Source organism: Muntiacus reevesi, chromosome 4 (assembly GCF_963930625.1).
Source record: "Muntiacus reevesi chromosome 4, mMunRee1.1, whole genome shotgun sequence".
Taxonomy (NCBI): domain Eukaryota; kingdom Metazoa; phylum Chordata; class Mammalia; order Artiodactyla; family Cervidae; genus Muntiacus; species Muntiacus reevesi.
Genome location: NC_089252.1, coordinates 39,556,486 through 39,580,938, shown reverse-complemented (window position 1 = coordinate 39,580,938; position 24,453 = coordinate 39,556,486). Strand labels below are relative to the sequence as shown.

The 24,453-nt window shown below is 36.4% G+C and overlaps 1 protein-coding gene across 2 annotated transcripts in view; it reads right to left on the bottom strand.

Annotated features, from left to right (window-relative positions):
- Window positions 1–24,453, bottom strand: part of ANKRD12 (ankyrin repeat domain 12) — a 94,484-nt gene that overhangs the window by 59,200 nt on the left and 10,831 nt on the right. For both annotated transcript variants that reach the window (XM_065932568.1, XM_065932569.1), the window contains exon 2: window positions 4,346–4,483. In XM_065932568.1, coding sequence (XP_065788640.1) covers window positions 4,346–4,432 — 87 coding nt within the window. In that variant the 5' untranslated portion in view covers window positions 4,433–4,483. The remainder of the gene's footprint in view (window positions 1–4,345; window positions 4,484–24,453) is intronic.

Here is a 24,453-nt window from a genome sequence, read left to right as displayed (position 1 = left end):
CGACAAGGAGCCTGCACACATGAAGGAAGACCTGGGTGAGCCCAATGGAAAGTAAATGCTAAGGTAGGTCTGAAAATGCCTGAACACTGTGAAGGAGGAAACAGACAGAGCTGGACTCCATCTTAGGCCAGGCTGCGAACATTAGGCTACACGCATGGTCACCCTCCCAGTGGACTCTGAACTTTGTGCCCGGTGTCTATAGAAGTGACATACCAATGGGAAACCAGACCCCCGAATAAAAGAGCCTCAGGACTTGTACTTGGACTTTCCCTTGCCTAAAAGAATATGCTAACTATCTCTGTAACAGAACAAAGTCATTAATTCCATTATGTTTATCGGGATATGACCATAGTCCTATTGATAAATGTCCACTGTTTATCTAGTGTTGTGACACAGGAACCATGGGTTAACTTTGATTGTTATCTCTCTTTCACCTTGTCCAGACTAGTTTCAAGGAATTTGGGGAGGTGGGTTTGAGCAAGTACATTTAGGGTATATAAGGTTTTCACAAAAACTAGTCAGGGTCCTTGGCTAAGAGGAGACTCTGCCTTGGGCCCGCCGGTGTAATAAACTGCACTCCACCATCTGCACTGTCCTTCTGAGTGAGTTTGTTTCCCAGAATGCGTGGCTATAACAACTGAACATGCTCCCTAAAACACATGCAAATCTACCAGTGGAAGGTAGAAACCTTACTGGCTCAAGGTGTTTCAGCAAAGTGTCTGAATCAATGGTTGCTGACTAACCCATATAAGTATGGGGCAACCCCTAGAAAGCAAGACCAAACAACCCCCACCCCCAACAAGACCCCAGTGGTTGTGACAAAGTAACAAATATCCAAAACACCTGACATCTTACTAAAAGCAAACAAAAACTAGCAACAGTTATAACTTTCAGGTGGAAAATAAGGAGAAACCAGTTGTTCTAATATATAACGCAAACTGTTTCATTTTCAACAAAAATGAAGACACATGGGGAAGTGAGGAAAAAGTATTCAACAGAAACTTCTCTGAGTTGGTCAAGATACTAGCTTTGGCAAAGACTGTAAAGTAACTATCAGAAAGAAAGAAAACATTGTTCAAAGAATCAAAGTAACACAACTTATCAAATAGAGATCTGGAATAAAGGAAAATTACAAAGAAAGACAAATGGAAATACTCAATTTGAAAAGCAGAGTGACTGAAAATATACTAGGTATGCTCAACAACAGATGTAAGATGGCAAAAAAAAATCAGTAAATTGAACACACCAATTCATGAAATATTAATATACAGATCCCAGAAACTCAATAAACTCTAGGTAGAATAATCAAAAAGGGATCCTAAACACATTACAGTCAAATTATTTAAAGAAAAAAAAAAAAAGAACAGCAATGAAAAAATTCATCACAATTAACAACTGACTTCTCATTAGAAACACTTGAAGCAAGAAAGTGGGATGACAATCTATTGATATTAATACTAAAACGAAAAAAAAGTCAAGTAAGAATTCTATACCCAATAAAATAAAGGCTATCAGTCATGAATGACCACAAACTGTAACTCCACTTAGGTGAAATATCCAGAATAGGAAAGTCTATAGAGACAGAATGCAGACTTATTCACACTAGGGCTGTGGATTTAGGGACAGAATGGGGAGTTACTGGTAACAGGTACATAGGGTTTCTTTTTCAGGTGAATATATACTAAAATTGATAAAGGTAATTGATAAAGGCACAACTGAATTCTACATTTTAAATGAGTGAATTGTATGGTATGTGAATTATATCTCAAAATACTCATTTTTTGAGACTGGCAGAATCAAGATATTCCTAGGTCAACGAAGACTGAGAGAAACCACAGTTGAGAATCTGTCTTACAGTAAATCCTAAGGAAAATTCCTTAGATGGCAAGGAATTGACACCAGTGCCCTGAATTCATAGGAAGAAATTAAGAGTGCCAGAATTGGTCAATTTCTGGTAAAAACAAAGAACTGTATAAATATATATAGTTCTCTTTAATTTTCTTTTCTTTAAAAACAAAAATGTATAAAATAATAATTATAACATTCTGTTGTTGGGCTAATAACAACTGTAGATATAATCTATATTACACAGATAACACAAACGAAGGGAAGGTAATACAGCTATACTGGAGAAAAGCTGCCTTATTTTACTGCATGTAACTCAATAATAACCTATAGTAATTAGCATGCACATTATAATCCCTAGATCAACATTTTAAATTAAAAATACAATTTAAGAAATATGGTCACAAAACAGAAATTTAAATAGTGCACTGAAAAATACATATATATTTTAAAAAGGCAATGAGGGGAGAGGAAAAAGATCTGAAACATAAGAACAGAGAGCAAAATGACAATTATAAATCCAACCTTATCAGTAATTAATTAAATGTGAGTGGGCTAAACACTACAATCAAAAGCAGAGAATGCTAGTGCAATCAAGCAAAAAGAGGAAATAAAAGCATTCATACTGGAAAAGAAGTTAAATTATTTTTGTAAGCAGATGACAATCCCAAATGCAGAAAATCCTAAGGAATTCACAAACTTTTAGAATCAATATATGAGTTCAGTAAGGTCAAAGGATACAAGATCAGCATACAAAAATATCTGTATTTCTATATACTAAACATTAAAAAAATAAAAAATGAAATTATCTACAGTGGCACCTGAAAGAATGAAATATTAATAATTTAACAATAAAATTACAAGATCTGTACATTGAAAACTACAAAGCATTAGTCATGGAAACTGGAAATCTTAAATAAATGGAGAGAGATTCTGTGGCGATGGATTGGAAGACATATTGTTAAGATGACAGTACTATTACAGTCTAACCTACAGTTTCAATAAAATACCTGTAAAAATTTCAGGTGTTTTTTTGTGGAAGCTGATAAACTAATCCCAAAATTCACATGGAAATGCAAAGGACCTAAATAGCCAAAAGAATTTTTTAAAAGAACAAAGTTGAAAACTTACATGTTTGATTTTGAAAGCAGATTTGAAGTTTTTTGGGGTTTGGGGTGGGAACAGGGACACACTGCAAATGGGCATAAGGATCTTTTAACAATGATGAAAATGACTGGGAAGACCCAGAGGAATTGGGTGGAGAGGGAGGTGGGAGCGGGGATCGGGATGGGGAATACGTGTAACTCTATGGCTGATTCATATCAATGTATGACAAAACTCACTGAAAAAAAAAAATAAAATAAAACAAAAAAATAAAGAAAATCATAATGCAAAAAAAAAAAAACCAAAAAAACCAATGATGAAAATGGTCTAAATTGCATTATGATATAGTTGCACAATTTTATAAACTTACTAAAAATCACTGAATTGCACACAAAATGGGTAAATTTTATGGCATTTAATTATACCTCAAAAAAGTTGTTTAAAAAAAGACTTATACACAAACGTTCAGAGAATCTTTCTTCATTTTAGCCCCAAACTGAAAATATTTCAGATGTCCTTCAACAATAAAATGGCTGAGGGGAAGAAAGGAACTTAAAAGAAAGAAAGAAAAAAAAAAACTTCAAAGGTAACGTATAAAACTAACTAGATGAAGGAGAGACTAGGGACAGTGAGACCAATTACTAGATAACTGCAGAAGTCTAAATAAAGGTTTAGAGGGCCTAAATTAAATAGGAATGAAGAAGGATAGTTGTAAAACTGCAGAATCACTGGCAAGGACTAATAACAAACAACAAAAACAGTTAACATTTATTGAGTACTTCCTGTATAACAAGCATTGTATTAGATACAACACTTTAGTCATTTCACTGTCACAACAATTTTATAAAGTACCACTGTTCTCTATTACACTGAAGTTGGAAAAATTACATAAGATTTATCCAAAGTTACAAACATGGAAAACGGAATAGCTACTGTATTTGTGCGTTTTGCTACCAGGAGTCAGGGAGAAGAAATAACAAATGACTGTGAAGTCGTGGATTCCCCAACCCTTGATTATTTCTCAAGTTAACTGTGCAATCTTAGTAATTTTGTTATCTTAGGGAATGAAAAACAATCTCACCCCCAAATCCCCAAATCTGACTTCCATACTGTTTTTTATTTTATGGGCAATTATTAATATTAAAAATACTAAATCATGGGATTCCCTGGCACCCTAATCCAGTGCTTAGGGCATCTAACTACTTTACTGTGGAGGGCCAGGTTCAACCCCTGGAAGGGGAACTAAGATCCGGCAAGCTTCTAGGTATGCCCAAAATTAAATTAATAAAACTTACAATTAGAGAAATTTTTTAAAAAGTAAATAAAAGTACTAAATCAGGAGGTTTTTTTTCACAATTTCCAAAGAGTCGACAAAATCTTTAGCATAATCATATACCTTTCTTCCATATGGTTTTTCTACCATATTGCTGTCACTGTCAGAATTTTCACTCTGAACTGGTTTTGTGAACCCAGATTTGGGCATCTTATAGCTGTTCAGCTAGCTTCTTCTCTTGTCAGTCTTCTCATCCTGGATCTGTAAAGAATGGATATATAAGGGTTATTTGCATACATATGCAATGAAACCTACTTAAAGTTTATGCACCACAATTAGTGCAATTTGGTTACCTCTATGCCTCTATAAAGTCATTTCTTAGGTAGGTTATCTTAGTCTAAAGTAAGCTTTCATTTAACGATCTAGGCTTTTAATTAAAGATCTCCTATTCAAGTCCATTCAGCTTGCCACTGAAAAGAAGAAAACTACTATTATATCGCTTTTCATCTTCTCTAGACTAGTATCTAACCTTAGCTTTTGGGGTAACCAGCCATGTCGAAGTGGAAGTTAAGTGTCTGTCACTCCGCCCAGCATGGCTCTAGCAGCTGGAGCTCCTAACAGATTCTCTGGTAGTTCTGCATTAGTCTGGAAATTATTTCTAATTATTTCTAGATATAATGAGTAATTTTACAACATCTAATGCTATTTTAAATTAAATAAAGTCCTCACTACTTAAAATCCCCAGAGTGGTTTCCTTTCATTCACTGAACTCCCAGACACCCCCAGGTATTTAGTCACTCTGTAGTCTATACGTTGATTTAATCCTTATCATACTGTAATTGTCACTTTACATATTGTTTTCTTTCCAACTTGTTCAGTCTTCTGTCTCCTGCTCTACAAACTGATTTAATAGATCAAAGAGCCTCTTGGAAGCCTGTGCTTGAGAGATCCAGAAAAAATTCCAGAACGTGGGTTTTACAATACAAAACGGGTAGCCATGAGGCTAGACCTGTGTTGCTGTTAGCCACATACAGTTGTTGAAAGTTAAATTAATTAAAAATTGGTCCCACACTACACAGTACCTCTGTATTGTTGGCACCGTTATCTGTTCTATGACCACAGAAAGCTCTCCTGCACAGCCTTTGGCTACACTAAGGCTGCCGGCTAACAGGAGCAGGACTTGAGCCACAGCAACAAGTATAACGACTGACAACCTTACTTTTTAACTACTTGATGCTGTAAATTTCCTGTAAGGGGGTATCGATCTAAGTAATTACATTCTAGGATCTATACAAATTATTAAAATCCAGACATTCTAAATAGAAAATTAGTAAAAATCTATATTCTTCAAATTGGTGCTTTAAAATTTGTGGTTTCGATAGAAACATAACCAAAATATCCTTAACTGAAATGAGTTAATCGGTAAATTATCAAAACTAGTTTAAATTAACCTGAATGTAGCCAAATTAAGAGTATAATGCAACACATTAAACTTCCAGAGTTCAAACAGTTCAAAGCTTTCATTTTACAGAGCAGGAAACAAACTTGAAGAAATAAAGGGAAAATACTGACACTACACCGAAGAGGCAAAGTTTCCCTTGGGGTCATTTAACTGTTTCTACTGTTACTATATAAACAGAGTCATTTAAACATAGCACTGTCCTCAAAGCCAGCTCTATGCAAAGCTTACAGAGTTAAGAATTACAAGTCATATCTAAACAGAAAAATTCTGACTCAAAAGCAAAACTGAGCTGCATAGTATCAACACCCACTAACCCAGGTGAGACTATGAAGATAAAGCAGTATCTCTTCTGTAGATCAAGTGAAACAAGTCACTGGTGAATGAAGAAATGTCATGAATATTTTTTAAAATTAAAATTAAACATGGCAATAATATTGTATTAATAGACTGTTAGAAAAAGCTATTATTCAATAACTGTATTTGGAAAATCTCAGCACCAAGAAAACTGACAACTGGATTTTTAAATATTACTTTAGTCAATCAAGTATTTGATATATGATTAGGTTCTGGGCCCAAGATATATACTGTAATCATTAGAACGATCGATGCACAAAGAGGTGATCAAAATCACATTGGGTAAGTAAAACTTGACTGTTTAAGAAAGTACAAATAACCCAACAGAAGGCAGAAACAGAAATACTGAGGAATGAAAAACAGAAGGAACACACAAAGCAGTAATAAAATGACAGACCTAATCAAAACATAGCAATAATTATATAAAATGCAAATACTAAAAATACCAATTAAAAGACACAGATTGTCAGAGAAGAGGGAAACAATGATCAAACGATACACTACTAATAATTTCACTTCAAATATAATGGTATGAGTAGATTAAAAGTAAAAGAATGGAAAAAGATATGCCACGCAAGCATACTCAAAGGAAAGATGGAGTAACTAAATTAATATCAGACAAACAGATCTCAAAGCAAAGAGGGACATTACATACCTTACATATTACATACTGATAAAAGGACCAGTTCACAGAACATATATCAAACTAGCAACAGAACTTCAAAGTACAGGAAATAAAAACCGACCAAACTGACAGAAGAAATAACCAAATTGATAGTTATAGTTAGAGGCTCAACTACTAAGTAAGGCAGAATATCAACAAAGATATAAAAGGACTAAAAAAATGCCATCAATGTGAACTGACTGGATTTAATTGACATTCATAGAAAAATCTTCAAGAAAAATTTCTGCAAGAAAATTAGATACCGAGGGAACATTTCATGCAAAGATGGGCACAATAAAGGACAGAAATGGTATGGACCTAACACAGAAGCATTAGATATTAAGAAGAGGTGGCAAGAATACACAGAAGAACTATACAAAAAAGATCTTCACGACCCAGATAACCACGATGGTGTGATCACCAACCTAGAGCCAGACATCCTGGAATGCAAAGTCAAGTGGGCCTTAGGAAGCATCACTACGAACAAAACTAGTGGAGGTGATGGAATTTCTGCTGAGCTATTTCAAACCCTAGAAGATGATGCTGTGAAAGTGCTGCACTCAATATGCCAGCAAATTTGGGTAACTCAGCTGTGGCTACAGGACTGGAAAAAGTCAGTTTTCCTTCCAATGCCAAAGAAAGGCAATGCCAAAGAATGTTCAAACTACACTCATGTACTGCACTCATTTCACACGCTAGCAAAGTAATGCTCAAAATTCTCCAAGCCAGGCTTCAAAAGTATGTGAACTGTGAACTTCCAGATGTTCAAGCTGGATTTAGAAAAGGCAGAGGAACCAGAGATCAAACTGCCAACATCCGCTGGATCATCGAAAAAGCAAGAGAGTTCCAGAAAAACATCTACTTCTGCTTTATTGACTACACCAAAGCCTTTGACTGTGTGGATCACAACAAACTGTGGGTAATTCTTAAAGAGATCGGAATACCAGATCACCTGACCTGCCTCCTGAGAAATCTGTATGCAGGTCAAGAAGCAACAGTTAGAACTGGACAAGGAACAACAGACTGGTTCCAAATTGGGAAAGGAGTATGTCAAGGCTGTATATTGTCATTCTGTTTATTTAACTTCTATGCAGAGTACACCATGAGAAACGCTGGACTGGATGAAGCATAAGTTGCAATCAGGACTGCCGGGAGAAATATACATAACCTCAGACATGCAGATGATACCACTCCTAGGGCAGAAAGTGAAGAAGAACTAAATAGCCTCTTGATGAAAGTGAAAGAGAGTGAAAAAGCTGACTTAAAACTCAACATTCAGAAAACAAACATCATGGCACCCAGTCCCATCACTTCATGGCAAATAGATGGGAAGACAATGGAAACAATGATAAGACTATTTTTTTGGGCTCCAAAATCACTGCAGACGGTGACTGCAGCCATGAAATTAAAAGATGCTTGCTCCTTGGAAGAAAAGTTATGATCAACCTAGACAGCATATTAAAAAGTAGAGACATTACTTTGCCAACAAAGGTCCGTCTAGTCAAAGCTATGGTTTTTCCATTAGTCATGTACAGATGTGACAGTTGGACCATAAAGAAAACTGAGCGCCAAAGAATTGATGCTTTTGAACTGTGTTGTTGGAGAAGACTCTAGAGAATCCCCGGGAATACAAGGAGATCCAACCAATCAATCCTAAAGGAAATCAGTCCTGAATATTCATTGGAAGGACTGGTGCTGAAGCTGAAACTCCAATACTGGCCACCTGATGCAAACAACTGACTCTTTGCAAAAGACCCTGATGCTGGGAAAGATTGAAGGCAGGAGGAGAAGGGGACGACAGAGGATGAGATGGTTGGATGGCATCACCAACTCAAAGGACATGAGTTTGAGTAAGCTCTGGGAGTTGGTGATGGACAGGGAAGCCTGGCGTGCTGCAGTCCACGGGGTCGCAAAGAGTCGGACACGACTGAGCAACTGAACTGAATTGAACTGATTTGAAATAAAAGAGAGAAAACCTATATAATCAAAATAATCAATGAAAGGGGGAGCATTACTACAGATACTAAAAATACCAATAGGTAAAGGACAATAGGGGAACATCACAAACTTTATACTAATAAATCCAAATTAAATGAAACAGACAAATTCCTTGGAAGGCACACACTACCAAAGCTCAATGAACAAGACAATCTCAACAGGTCAGTACTTTTTAAACAATTCAATTTCACATTTAGAAAAAAAAAACTCCTAGCATCAATGGTGAACTCTACAAAACAAAATTCTACAAAAACTCTCCAGAAAAGGAAAGAGAATATATTTTATGAGGCCATCAATACTCTCTGATAGCAAAATCAGTCTTTTACAAGAAAATTCCAGAGCAATATACTTTATAATCATATAACAGAACTGTCAATCACATTTTAGTAAACTTATAAAAATCAGTAAATTAGTAAAAAAAAAAAAAAAAATCCAACTATATAAAAAAAGATAATACATCATGACTACGTGGGATTTACATGAGGAATTTGAGGTCAGCTTCATGTTTGGCAATCGATCTATGTAATTCACTGTATTAACAGACTAAGAGAAATAACCATTTCAACAGATGCAGAGAAAGCATCCATCCATCTATAACATCTAGCAGAAAACACAGGAGAATATTTTAGTGATCTTGGGTTAGCCAAGATTTCTTAAATAGGCTATGAAAAGCAGAAATTTATTACAAAAGAAAATATATGGATTAAGTGGGACTTTGCAGAGGTAACTCTTGCTCTTTAAATGACACTGTTAAGCAAATGAAGAGCAAGACATACAGGGAGAAAATACTTGCAGACTATGTCTATATAAATGACTTATATCCAGAATATATAAATAACTAACAAATCAATTAGCATAATCCAACCTTAAAAGAACAAAAGATTTAAACAGTCCATCAAAGAATTACAGAAAAAGATGTTCAACCTCATTAGTCATCAGGAACATAATAATGAAATACCACTATACATCCATGAGAATGGCTAATATTAAACAGTAAGGAAGACCAAGTATTGGGGAAGATGTAGGGGAACCAGAACTCTTATATATACAGCCAAGGGTTAAAGGGAAAGGCAAATTAGTACAGTGCTTTACAAGTGAAAATAGTTGGTGGTATCTTCCCAAGGCTAAGAAGAGTTATTCTTTACTTCCATCCCTTGTATGATAGTTTTGGTGACTATTAGAACACAGCTTGTTGTTCAACCTCCTTGCCCTAAGACTACACAGAGACAGCAATACCTGTTAAGGGCCAGCTGTCTGCAAGCACTCTAACAGCAAAAAGGAAACAGTTAAAAAGTTTTGATTCTCCCTTTTCAAAGGTGTTTCTTTCTTTACAATAAATACATTCTTGCTTGTTATAGACCAAAGAGATTATGTATTCATCTGATAGCAACTTAATTCTGGGGATGACAATCCATAAATGTATGCTATTATATTCAAGAGTTTTTCTACTCTACTTAGTCACAGTAGCAAAATATATCTTCTTCTAAAAGTGACTCAGCATTCTCTTAATTTTTTTTAAATGATGTTCCAGTTTGTGATAACTCAAGGGATACTAAAAAAAATTATCTTTAATAGTATTGCTATCTGAATAACTTTGTTTCTAATAAACTACTCTAGTTGCTATTCAGAAGTACCAAGGTAGCAAATATAGGTACATCAAAAACTCCAGTATAAACTAAACATCATTTGGATGAAGAAACTGCATATATGCCATTTATTCTTTTAGTTTAAGCACTTTAAGAACAAAGGTTGTTTTCTTTAAACGGAGTCAAAATTATACCAAAAACTTATTAAATTTCTTACACAGTGGTGAGTAATGGATGGTGAATATTTCTGGTTGGTTAATATCATTGTCTTGAACCATCTGTATATTCAGTGTCACCTTCCACTATTCCCCCTTCCTACATGCACGCTATTCTCAAAAACACACTTAGAAATTTCACAGCTCTCTAAATGGTCACAGAATCTGCACTTAGTACCAGTTACATCATTTGATTACTAGTCAAAAAAAATGAATCCATTAACAACTTAAATTTATCAAGCAAATAAACAATAGTGGCCCCAGAAGTCCTCGAGATAAGTGCTACACATTCATTAGGTCTGAAAGAGACTCAGGAATTTGTCCTTTCAATAAATATCCCAGTGGTTTTATCATCAGGGAAGTTTGAAAAACAAATTAAATGATGGATCATTTTTAATCATATAAAAAGATCTCAGAAAAGAATTCACTTAGGAAAATTAAAAATAGGGGATTTCCCTACCATACTAAAATAAACACAATGTGTATGTATGTGGGTGTGTGGGTTACCATAAAATTTAAAAATAACCACATTAGGCAGCCTGATAGTCTCTTTAAAAACAAAACAAAACATTTTACTATCATTTCCTTTTTTCACAGGATGATAACTCTTTGGAAGAGTATTTTAACTTACAATGAAATGGATTCTGAAGAGCATTCAAACACTGGTATCATATTTAGTTTGTTCCTCTACAGGTTGTTAGTTATACCATAAATACTCCATAGCTTTCTTCTCCTAGGTTTATCTGTTTCTATTTTTTACGGGAAAATTTCAGAGCAACCATTAGTTTCTTGTCACTGCTTATTAGTTATAACATTTAATACTGGCTTCCCTGGAAGTCGATTTTTTCCTCTACTCTAGACAGAAAAATTGTTTTAGTTAATGCTTTTTTGTACTTTTAAGTTTGAAATAGTCTCAACAGAAGCCTATAAACCAGTTAACATTTCTTTCTTTTAGATTACAAGTAGAAAATGATTTAATTTCTATCGAATTCTTTCAGCTCAGTTCAGTCGCTCAGTCATGTCCAACTCTTAGAGAACCAATGGACTGCAGCACACCAGGCCTCCCTGACCATCACCATCTCCCAGAGCTTGCTCAAATTCATGTCCATCGAGCTGGTGATGCCATCCAACCATCTCATCCTCTGTCGTCCCCTTCTCCTCTTGCCTTCAGTCTTCCCAGCATCAGGGTCTTCTCCGGTGAGTCAGTTCTTCGCATCAGGCGGCCAAAGTAGTGAAGCTTCACCATCAGTCCTTCCAATGAATATTCAGGACTGATTTCCTTTAGGATTGATTGGCTGGATCTCCTAATAGTCCAGGGGATTCTCTGGAGTCTTCTCCAACAACACAGTTCAAAAGCATCAATTCTTCGGTGCTCAGTTTTCTTTATGGTCCAACTCTTACCATCCATACATGACTAATGGAAAAACCGTAGCTTTGACTAGACAGACCTTTGTTGGCAAAGAAATGTCTCTACTTTTTAATATGCTGTCTAGGTTGGTCATAACTTTTCTTCCAAGGAGCAAGCATCTTTTAATTTCATGGCTGCAGTCACCATCTGCAGTGATTCTGGAGCCCAAAAAGATAAAGTCTGTCACTGATTCTTTCCCCATCTATTTGGCCTGAAGTGATGGGACCAGATGCCATGATCTCAGTTTTCTGAATGTTGAGTTTTAAGCCAGCTTTTTCACTCTCCTCTTTCACTTTAATCAAGAAGCTCTTCAGCTCCTCTTCAATTTCTGCCATATGGGTGGTGTCATCTGCATAGCTGAAGTTATTGATATTCCTCCCAGCAATCTTGATTCCAGCTTGTGCTTTACATTTAAATGTAACTTTAAACAGTTTTTTCTAAACTGATTTTTTCAAAGCCTCCTTCACTGAGATCTCTACAAACTGCTTTTGAGAGGGCAGGGGTAAAATCACAACTGCAAGAAAGCTACATATCTCAAATCTCTTGACCTGTGTAAGGTGGTGAAAAAGATCTCATCGTCCATCTACCTTATCAAATTCTTTTTAGTAGGAAAAATCACTCCACACATTCTCTCGGATTACATACACATCTGCTTTAGCCAAAGGAGTCTCCTCAATTCCTCTCTGAGACATAATGCACACCTGACGCTTGGGGGACACAATGCACGCCCACCCCCAAAGTTCCAATTATTGTTGCTACAAATGCATATCACTACTCACAAAGTGTAACCAAACAGATGTAACAAACAAGAACAGCAGAATCAAATACAACTAACTCAAGAACAACGGTACAGACAGATAAGCATCCTTTTTGAAAGCAAGGTAACTGCAATGATGCTAAGTCTTGTTTGCGGGTCAGACAGAATAACAACTGCCCTGGCTCTTCAATAAACATTTCTAAGTTTCTCTTTTTTATTTATGAATTGCCTGTTATACTAAAGCTTTAAAGCTAACTATTTGGGGAGAAGTTTATCATTTTAGCAGCGAGTATAAAACCGCCAACAGAAAGAGTCCAAACTTTGAGAAGATACTCTGAAAAGCTACTCCAAACAAACTTTGGCACCATGTCTGTGGGGGGAAAACTATCCAACATGTCAAAAGGAGGGCAAAGTTAAAAGACAAAGGAAAGAGAGAAGACGCTGGTGGGCTATAGGCAAGATAAGAATGAGAGAAAAAACACCTTTGGTTGGCAGTACAGATGGAGAATTTTGGAGAACAGAAATGGATAACAGAATATGTGAAGCTGTATGCTACGGTAAAAATCGACACAAGTGTCCCTTTAGGAATTAAAGAAAAGTCTGTAATTTGAGACATTTCCTAGTCTTTCAGCTTTAGTGAGCACTGGACCCTCTGAAGAAGGCAATGGCAACCCACTCTAGTACCCTTGCCTGGAAAATCGCATGGACAGAGGAGCCTGGTAGGCTGCAGTCCATGTGGTCACTAAGAGTCAGACTGGACTGAGCGACTTCACTTTCACTTTTCACTTTCATGCACTGGAGAAGGAAATGGCAACCCACTCCAGTGTTTTTGCCTGGAGAATCCCAGGGACGGGGGAGCCTGGTGGCCTGCCGTCTATGGGGTCGCACAGAGTCGGACACAACTGAAGCGACTTAGCAGCAGCAGCAGCAGCAGGACCCTCAGAACCAGTGCTTTAAACACCATTTGTTGTCTTTACTCACTCTTTCAACTCTAAGTCTGACTTAAAAATTCTTCATTGGGGAACCACACACCACTAGGCTTTTGTCTTTAGCTTCCACCTAGAAAACCAGAAGAGATCTAACTCAAAGTGTGCCATCTTCCCAACTAAGTTATCAGACATACTTGGCTTTAGCATAGCTCCAGAGTTACTTGGCAGCGAGTACTTTTTTAAGAATGCATTTTTACCAAGGTAGTGGGGGCAAGAAGAGAGAATTTTCCTACGATTGGACTAAGGTAAGTAGAAGTTTAAAAAACGTCAAAAACAAAGCAAAACAATACCCCCAAGAGAAAACAAGCAGAAGAAAGTTACTGACACCAAGACATAGTAATGGAAAAATACAGATTATACAGATTAAAACAATTGAAAATATAAACACAGATGCAACAAAGTGACAGTTTAAAATAATGCTTTCCCTAATTTCAACCCTAGGCTGATATTAATTTAAGGATGATCAAACTGTGCTGGCAGTATTTTTGATGTGCTGCAGTAGGTCTGATGAGGTGCTCCTTGATTGACATTACTACTTTTATGACATATCAATTTACTCAAACTATGCTGTTCTTTTAGGCTCATGCCATCTCGTAATTCAAACTTGCTTGCTTATCAGAAGCAAAGCAGAATACTTTTTTAAAGATACAGACTCACCTTTAGAGCCACTGAAACGATACCTGGGGAGGCAAGACAAACACCACTTTTTGAAAAGCTCCTTTGTCGCTGCCTGGGGAAGAGGGAAAACAGGAACTGGCTGCTCGATGGGTACAGGGTTTCTTTCTGGATCATGAAAATGTTCTGGCATTAGTGGTGACTGTTGTAAAATACTATAAATATACTTAATACCACTGAATTGTACATTATAAGAATTTTATTTCAATAAAAAAATCTCCCTGAAAGTACACGTTAACAATTCTGAAATCACTATACATGTCCTCTGGAAACAAACATTTGAGAAAACAGACAGTGGATGTTAGGAGATTGTCTTCTCACCACAGGAGCAGGACGCTCCAGACAGGCAGGTCAGGAGAAGGCTGGAATGTGGCAGAGGATTACTGTCTGAGACATCAATATGAATTCATGTCTAGTTTGATGTAAGATGGTACAGAAAAACCTGAAGGATCTTTTAGGCCAACCCAATGGCCAAAAGTCATAGATTCACAGATATACATACACAGAATTAGTACACATACATATACTCCTTCCTGTCAGCTAAGTGAGCCCAGAAGCAACACCACCTGACTAACAAGGAGCACACCTAAGATCTTGGTTACTATTACTTTTCTCCAATGAGAAGATTCTGGGCTCCTAAGAGAAATGGCTGATCCTAAGACTGAGGCAGGACACAGACAAGGTAAGTCTGGAGACTCTCATACTGCCAGAGTAAGGAGGTGCTCAAATAATACGTAAACATATAAAGTTAACAATGGGAATATCTCAAAGGGATATAGATATCAATTGAAGGAGGTCCCTGCTGGCAAACTCACGATAATCTGAGCAACAAAGTAAAACAGTACTGGGTTATAATCCAAGGTAAAATATCTGTGTCCATACTGACACAAGTAAATGTTTAAGACAAAGAACAGGAGAGAACAAATTTTCCATGAAGAATTCCAGGTAGTTCATGGGGATTTTCTGCTCTCAAGGTGGTAGGACATAATGCCCTACTACTCTGTTAAGTCTGGGTCACACAGTAACTTCCTTCCACAGGACACAACATGGAAAGAGGGGAGGAAAGAGTAAGTTGAAAAACCCTACAAATTCTAACTCAGCAAGGTGATCAAAGTTAGCATCAGTAGTGATAAATCATGTTGACAGTATGTATCTTTTTGATAACATGTGGTTAAAAGGGCATTTTACCTCTGTAATCTTTCTTTTCAAAATGCTTAACCCCACACTTTTCACAGGAAAAATAAAAGGTGAATTTCAATAGTGGAACATCTTACAAAAAAACACCTGACCAGTACTCTCTAAAACTCTCAAGGTCATCAAAAACAAGGACAATCTGAGAAACTATCACAGCCATGAGCACTTAAGGAGACATGATGACTAAATGTAATCGGGTATCATGAACAGGATCCTGGAACAGAGAAATGAAATTAGGTAAAAACTATAGAGACCGGAATACAGGATGGATTGTAGTTAATAAGAATGTATCAATTATATAAATGTATACAGAGGACATTGATTACAGAGGACACTGGGGTGAGGTAAACAGGAACTCTGTTCTATCTCTGCAATTCTGTGTATCTAAAACTATTCTAAAGCAAACAGGTTATTTTACAAAGAAGTTCCCCAGGTAGTTTTAATGGTTTGGGAACTGCTAAAGCAACATTTGCCTTGATCCTTTTCACAGAAAGCACCTGCATACCTACCAACCCCTAGTCACTCCACTCCATATTGACTTTTCTTCTCTGATAGCCTTTATCTCTGCCTCAAAATCCTGCCCATCTTGGTTTTCTTGTCTCTCTCCCATCTCTATCCCATGCTCCAATCCCTCAGGTTATCTGACTTCTTAATATTAAAAACCTTTTCACCCCACTTTAGCCACTTATTTTTCCTCTTTTGAATTCTGTTAGCATTCCTTTGCCATATCTACTTTATCGATCATCATTTTCCTATGATTTCTAAATGAAAAGCCATGCTGTTTTTTTTGAATACACATACATACACAAATGAACTGTGGTTAAATATACTTAATATAGAATTTGCCACTTCTAATCATTCTTTAAAGTATAATTGAAATGAAACATTAGTTTCAGGATGGTTATTGTACACTCTTAGTTTCAGGTGTACAACACAATATAATTTTATGTGTATGTATTGCAAAACAATCACAGTAAGTCAGTAACACCCATCACCATGCATAGTTAAAAAATTTTTATGAGATTTAGTCTCTTAGCAACTTGCAAAAATGCAATACAGTGTTGTTAACTATAGTCACCATACATTCTCTTTTTCCCGTAACTTTTTTATCTTTTCACCTCTTTCATTCATTTCTGCCCTCACCTCCTTCCAGCAACCACCAATTTGTTCTTTGTATCTATGAACATTTTTTTTTAAAGGTCCTCTATCTAAGAGAGATCCTATGGTGTTTGTCTTCCTGTCTGACTTATTTCACTTACCATAATACCCTCAAAGTCACTCATGTTATCACAAATGGCAAGACTTTATTCTTTTTTATGGATGAATAATTTACCATTGTATATTTAATCACATTTTTAAAAATCCATTCATCCATACATGGGCACTGCAGTTGTTTTCACTTCTTTGCTATTGTAAATAACATATTTGCAAGTTAGTGCTTTTATTTTCTTCAGATAAGTACCCAGAAGTGGAATTGCTGAATCATAAGGAATTATATTTTTAATATTTTGAGGAACCTCCACACAGTGGTTATATCAATTTACATTCCTACCAATAGTGCTAAAGGGTTCCCTTTTCTCCATATCCTTGCCAATACTTTTTTAAAATGTGTAGGTCTGTGGCATTAAATCCATCCACACTACTATGCAACCACTACCAGCATCCAACTTCAGAACCTTTTCATCTACCGCAACTGAAACTCTACCCATTAAACAATAATTCCCCACTCCTCCTGGTCCCTGGCAGCCACCATGTCATTCTCTGTCTCTATGAAGTTGACTACTCTAAGTACCTCATAAAAATGGAATGAATGTAACATTTATCCTTTCTTGACTGGCTTATTTCACTTAGCCATGTCTTCAAGCTTCACCCATGTTGCAACATGTATCCTTCCTTTTACAGGCGGAATAACATTCAATTTATTGTATGTAAAAACCACATTTTGTTTATCCACTGACAGAGACTATGCTAAGAATATGAGTGTACAATGGACTATACAATCAAACATACATTTTATGTCTCTATTTTCTTTATGTATCCTTTCTTCTCTTTTAGACTCAAACTATCTCTATTTCAAGATCTGAAAATATATTTTCTTTTATTCCCTGTAATTTCTTTTCACATTTAACTCTTCCCATCTGTCTGTAATGCTAGTCTTTAATAACAATCTTATTCGTTTATATGGGGCTTCCTAAGTGGCTCAGTGGTAAAGAATCCACCTGCAACACAGGAGACACAGGTTCAATCCCTGGATCAGAAAGATCCCCTGGAGAAGGAAATGGCAACGCACTCCAGTATTTCTGCCTGGAAATCCCATGGACAGAAGAGCCTGGCAGGCTACAGTCCATGGGATTGCAAAGAGTTGGATACGACTTAGTAACTGAGCACGCATGCAAATAATGTTAAACTAGAAAAACAAATATCATTAATAGGAATCAGAGGACAAGTGAAAACATTTGCAACACATATGAAAAAGAACTAGTAATCAAAGAGCTGTAACACATCAATTAAAAATCAGAAGACGACTTGAGGCAGTTCAAAGAACAAGATATACAAACACAGAGTTAACACAGAGAAATATTCAGATTCATTCATAATTTTAAAACTAGAAAATAACGTATAACTTTTCATTTAAAAGACTGACAGAATTAAGGCTGTGTTGGCAAGGATTAAGGAAAATCATACATATGAATATTCATACACTACTGATGGCGAAGAAACTGGGATTACCTCTTTGGAGAGGAATTTGGCAAAACTATTAAAATGCAGATGCACAGCCTTTTGTCTTAATAATCCAACTTTAGTATTTACCCTACAGGTATACTATACAAATATGCAAAGATAATATACAGACGCAACCACTAAAATGTTACTTGTATCCAAAACACTGGAGAAACAGTCTACTCATTTTATAAAATCTAGCTAAATGAAGTACAGTGTATTTTTATGCTAAAAGTTATGCAAAATTCCTATTTCTCTGACCGTTCCTCTTCTGCAGAAACTCTAAGTGTCAGGAGTAACTCAGGACCTGATCCTGGATCCCTTTTTAATTCCTAACACACTCCCTAAACAACCTGATCCACTGAAGAGCTACTCCCTTCCAAGTCTGTATCTCTAGTCCTCCTCTAAAACTCCCAATCTGTCTACCCAACTGCCTACCTGTCATCTTCACATGGGTGTTTAACAGGCATTATCAAGCCCAAAACTTACTACAGAAAATTCTTAATTTTCTCTGTCAAACTTTCTCCACACTCCCCACACTTCTTCTCCGTTTCAATAAATGGCAGCACCATCCATCCATCCATCCCTTAAGCCAAAAACTTAGAAATACTGACTCCATCTCTAAAGCACATTTCAAATTAAATCCATGTCTTCCGTATCAACTGCTAACCAACCCAAGCCACCATCATCACTTAGGCTAGGGCAAAACTTGGCAAATTATCTCCCTGTTTCTATTCTTACCCCACCCCTCCCTTCTCTCTCACACACACATATTCCTTCTACAAGCAGCCATCAGTGGTCAGACCTCTTAAAATTAAAAATCAGATGCTATCACTGACTTGCTTTTTTGTATTGGTTTCCCACCGGAAAAAAATCACAACTCAAACTAAACCATATGGAACAGAATTAATGGAACAGACATGGGAAGAAATTTTTAACGCATTTAAAATTCTCAAAGAAACAAGAGAAAATTCCAGTATGCAGCAGGACTAAAAAGAACCAAGAAGAAATGCATAGTATGAAAGTACAATGATTGAAATAAAGAACTCCACAGATTAGGTAAATGGATAAGCAAAAGAATGAGTTAGCGAGCTAGAAGATTAGGTAGAGGACAGTTGCAGAAGATATCAAGAGGGAATTCTTTTTTAAGAAAAACATCAAAGAACAGACAAGAAGCAACAGAATCTATATTAACAGAATTCCCAGAAAGAAAAAAAATTGAAGACAAACTACTTGAGAAAATGACAATAATTTTCCAGAACTGAGGAAAGATCAAAGATCTTAGATGAAAATGTCTGGAATACAACCTGGCATAGAGTAGACTCCCAGTAAGTAGCTAACTGTTGAATGAGAGAAGGACAGAATGAATACAAATCCAAGTGCCAAACAAGACAGAAAAGGAACTATACCCAGACGCACTATAGACTGAAAAAGATAAACAAAAATGTCAACACCTAGAGAGGACCTGCAGGTCACACACAGGAGAAGAAACCACACTGACATCAGAACTTGCAAACAGCAACAGCAGAGACAAGAAAATGATGCAGAAATATTCCAAAACGTAAAGGGGAAAGAATTTCAAACCAAAAATCTTTAATTAAACTAAGCTATCATTTAAAAGTAAGAGTTAACAAGTCATATTTTCAGGCATAAAAAGGTCCTAGAATGTATATATACATAAAACTCTGTTCGAAAATTGTTTTTTTAAGTAGGCACTTAAAGAACTGAAATAAATCTATGAGAACACTATGTGATATATGATAATTGTGTGCATGTTCGGTCACTAAGTCACGTCTGACTCTTTGTGATCCCAGCGACTGTAGTTCACCAGGCTCCTCTGTCCGTGGAGTTTTCCAGGTCAGAATACTGAAGTGGGAGTCATTTTCTACTCCAGGGAATCTTCCCAACCCAGGGATCGAACCCATGTCTCCTGCATTAGCAGGCACATTCTGTACCAGTGAGCCACCTGGAAAGCCCTTATATGGGAATTAATTATTTGTTAGGGAATTAGGTTATTTGTTAGGAATAACCTAACAGAGCTAGTATATCATACAAAAAGAAAAATGACAGATGGATGGATGTTTGAAGAATACCTCTACAGAACTACAATTCTACAAAACATCAACATGGCTGCTGGGACCTTGTGGGGGTAGGAGGTGTAGTGGCAGAGACGAAAGGAAACTGAGAAAGTGGATAAAGTACTTCTCTTGTTTGGAGGAAAGAAAATATACATATTTGAATATATATTTTAAAATATACATATTTGAATATATATTTGAAAATACACATATTTAAATATAATTTTAAAATACAAGATTAAGAAACTGTTAGAAATGAACAAAAATACAGTAAATAGAATGTAAATAATTTCCAATAGATATTATGAAAATTACAATAAATGAAAATGGATTAAACTCATTAATTAAAAGATAAAGAGTCTCTGACGTTGGGTAAAAACAAGATTCAGCAATATACTTTGTAAAAGAGACCCAAAAAGGATACAGAAACAATTAACAATAAAAGGACAGGAAGAAGACACACCAAGAGATACAATCCCAGGTTGGCAGACTCTGCTTTCAGCCCCATTCATCAACCATTCAGACACTTACTGATCTGGGGACAGCTCCTTGTCATTCCTGGGCCTGTGGGTTTCAGCTTTCTTTTTAGGACAGGGCTTCAATTTTGACTTCCTAATATTCCTTTGAGTTCTTTTTCCATTTCAAGCACCTGCTGATTCTGCTTTTTTGCTTTCAAGCTCAGCTGTGTTTTTTAAATATTTTATTTTTATCTAGCTTTCCATATACATTACTGAAAAAGAAGGGAATGTCCCCAGTCTGCCTCACAGTCCAGAAATCCCCAAAGCATATACTTAATGTTCTCATCTACATCATGGAATGGTAACGCTCAAATAATAAGGCTATGAGAAAATGTTATCTTCACATACAAAGTCTTTGGTGCATATAAAATATTCAAATGCTGCCCTCTAAATTTATCAGCAATTTTACATTCTAACTAAAGAAAGTAGAGATGGAACCATATGAATGGAATGGAAATTCCTAACTTTTTTTCCTGATCCAGCTTCCACTGCGCTACAGCTATCCTGAGGGTAAAAAAACAATTCCAAAATTGTTTTGAGAAAAAAAGGTAACTAGTAGAAGATGAACTCAACAGAATTCAAATGACCCTTAAGAGTAGGGACTACCCTTGTGGTCCAGTGGTTAACACTCCATGCTTCCACTGCAGGTGGCAGTGGTTCCATCCCTGGTTGAGGAACTAAGATGCCGGGAGGCATGGCCAAAAATAAAATAGCTACTTTAAAAAATAATAATAAATAAAAGTTATGGAGCTCATCCTTTAAAAGAGAGAGAGAGAGTCATTGAGTTAGGGAAGTGACTATTATTTTCTCTGTGATTTGATCTGGGAGACTTTAGTCCAAGATTCTATTCTGAGATCTACCACTGACTTTTTGGTTGACCTTCATTACTTCTTGGTACTTCTGTTTCTTCTTGAAAGTAAAGTTAGGCTAGATTACATTGAAGAACTCCTGTTCTTCCAAAATCCTGATTCCAGAATAAGAGGTTTAGAACAATTTCACTCCATTCTACGTTTCTATGAATACAAAAATGATAGCTTAAACTACTAAACAATTTTGACATCCTTATTGCTGTGCTCCCCCATGCAAAAGGGCTTCTCTGGTAGCTGAGTCAATAAAGAATCTGCCAGCAATATAGGAGACCATCTGCAGCACAGGAGACCTGGGTTTGATCTCTGGGCTAGGAAGATCCCCTGGAAAAAAGAAATGGCAGTTCTTTTGAAACATCCCACCCTCACCTTCTCCCACGGAGTTCAAAAGTCTGTTCTGTTACTTCTGTGTTTCTTTTTCTGTTTTGCATATAGGGTTATCGTTACCATCTTTCTAAATTCCGTATATATGTGTTAGTATGCTGTAATGTTCTTTATCTTTCTGGCTTACTTCACTCTGTATAATGGGCTCCAGTTTCGTCCATCTCATTAGAACTGATTCAAATGAATTCTTTTTAACGGCTGAGTAATATGTTGTGAAGTAATTGGCCTCCAACTAATAAAATAAAATTAAAAAAAAAAGAAAAAAAAAGAAATGGCAATCCACTCCAGTATTCCTGTCTGGAAAATCCCATGGAAAGAAGAGCCTGGCAGGCTACAGTCCATGGGATCGCAAGGGTCGGATACAACTTAGTGACGAAACCACCACCACCCACGCAAAAAAAGCAAACCATCAGACATAAATATTAAACATTTCCTATCTGCACAAAGACCAAAAGCTTAACTCCCAAACTAACAGAAAAGCTTTAAGATAAATCTTAAATATGGCCGTATTTCTGGAATAAGAACTGGACCTCTCTACTATCTCAACTACTTAAACAGTTAAGAGTTCAGTCTCTGAAATGGGTTCATGCCTGCTTTATCATACCTTCCTAAAGTAAGCTGTGGGTGATTTTCACCACAATGTTTCTGGCAGCTATTTCATAACATTTCCCCCACAAGAATATGATGGCTGTATTTCAGCCCAAGAAATTAGTATCATAAAAATCACAAATTTAACCAACAGCATGGAAAAGGTGAAAACACCCACATCCTTTAAAATAAACTGTCTTCAGCACTGTCCTTAAGACTATATTTTCTACAGTTCTTAAGAGATGTCTATGGTCTATTTTATATAGTTCTATATTAATTTTTATAATAAACAGGTATTACTTGTATAATCTACAAATGAAAAATTTTTAAATAATAAAAGAGGTCAACTTCCACTTGGGTTGCTCTGGAGAACTACAGTGTTCTGGTTAGAACCCAAGGGGAAAGACTGATGAGATGGCAGGTGAGAGAAGTACCTCAGACAGAGGTAGAGGTACTTTCTGTGTTTTATGTTTTCTAATCCAGCCATTAAAATAGGAAAGCAAACAAAAGATTAAAGACAGAAGCTCAATCCAGTGAAATAGGTTGCACTTTGTGTTGGTGCTGCTGTAGATTTATCTCTTTCAAAAATCTAAAAGTGAAAGTAAAAGTTGCTAAGTTGTGTCCGACTCTTTCCGACTCCATGGACTGTCCATGGAATTCTCCAGGCCAGAATACTGAAGTGAGTAGCCTTTCCCTTCTCCAGGGGATCTTCCCAATCTAGGGATCGAACCCAGGTCTCCTGCATTGCAGGCAGATTCTTTACCAACTGAGCTATCAGGGAAGTCCTAAACCACAGCATTAATTTAGAAGACTGTATCAAGTAAAGGCACTGTAAATAGTCAATTTAGTTTAGCTCTATGCATGTATTACCTTCAAAATTCCACCAAGGTAAACCAGCAGTATAAAAGACAGCAATACTTAAGACAGTCAAATTGCTTGAAATATAAACAACCAAGCAAGGGTTCATGCTTGCTTCATCATATCTTCCCAAAGTAAGCCATGGTTGATTTTTAGCACAATGTTTTCTGACAGTTATTCCATAACATTTTCCCACAAGAAAATGATGATTGTATTCCAGACCAAGAAATTACACCCGCCCACACAAGAGAGCAGGCCACAGGGAAGGACAGCAAGAACTGAAGCACAGCAGGGGAGACAAAGAGGCTAAACAGAGGAGGAAGGGATCAACATGGAGTACCTCGTCACTGTGTCGTTTGATCTTTATGATGACAAAAGCAATTTAAGGCTTTAAAAAAGTGAGTGACATAATTTGAGTAGCATGTTTAACAAGGGACCATTGAGGGGAAAAACGGGGCCGTTCGGAAACTCTGGAAGAGAGACTAAAGAGGAATAACAGGAAAGACATGGAGACTACTTCAAGTATGACAACCAGATTGTGAGATGGGAATAAGAGTCCACAAGAGCAAGGAGGCTAGAATGACACCAGCAACAAGAAGCAGAAATGCTTTGAAAATACTTTAAAAGAAGCAATTATCCATTGTATTTATCTCCTAATAGAAATGACCAAACAATATCTCAAATTTTTTAAAAAAATAAAGCTCCCATTACTTCATTAGATATTTACAAAAGAGAATGTAAAAATATTTTCTGGTATTGTCAACAGTGGACCATAAAGGATCCCATTCTAACAATACAGTTAGAATTTTTAAAAAAGTAATACAGGCAGTTGGACTTAGGATGATCTACTTGCCCTTGATATCTAAGCATATTTACATATAAGTTTATTTCCAGAACTGTAAAGGTCAACATACAA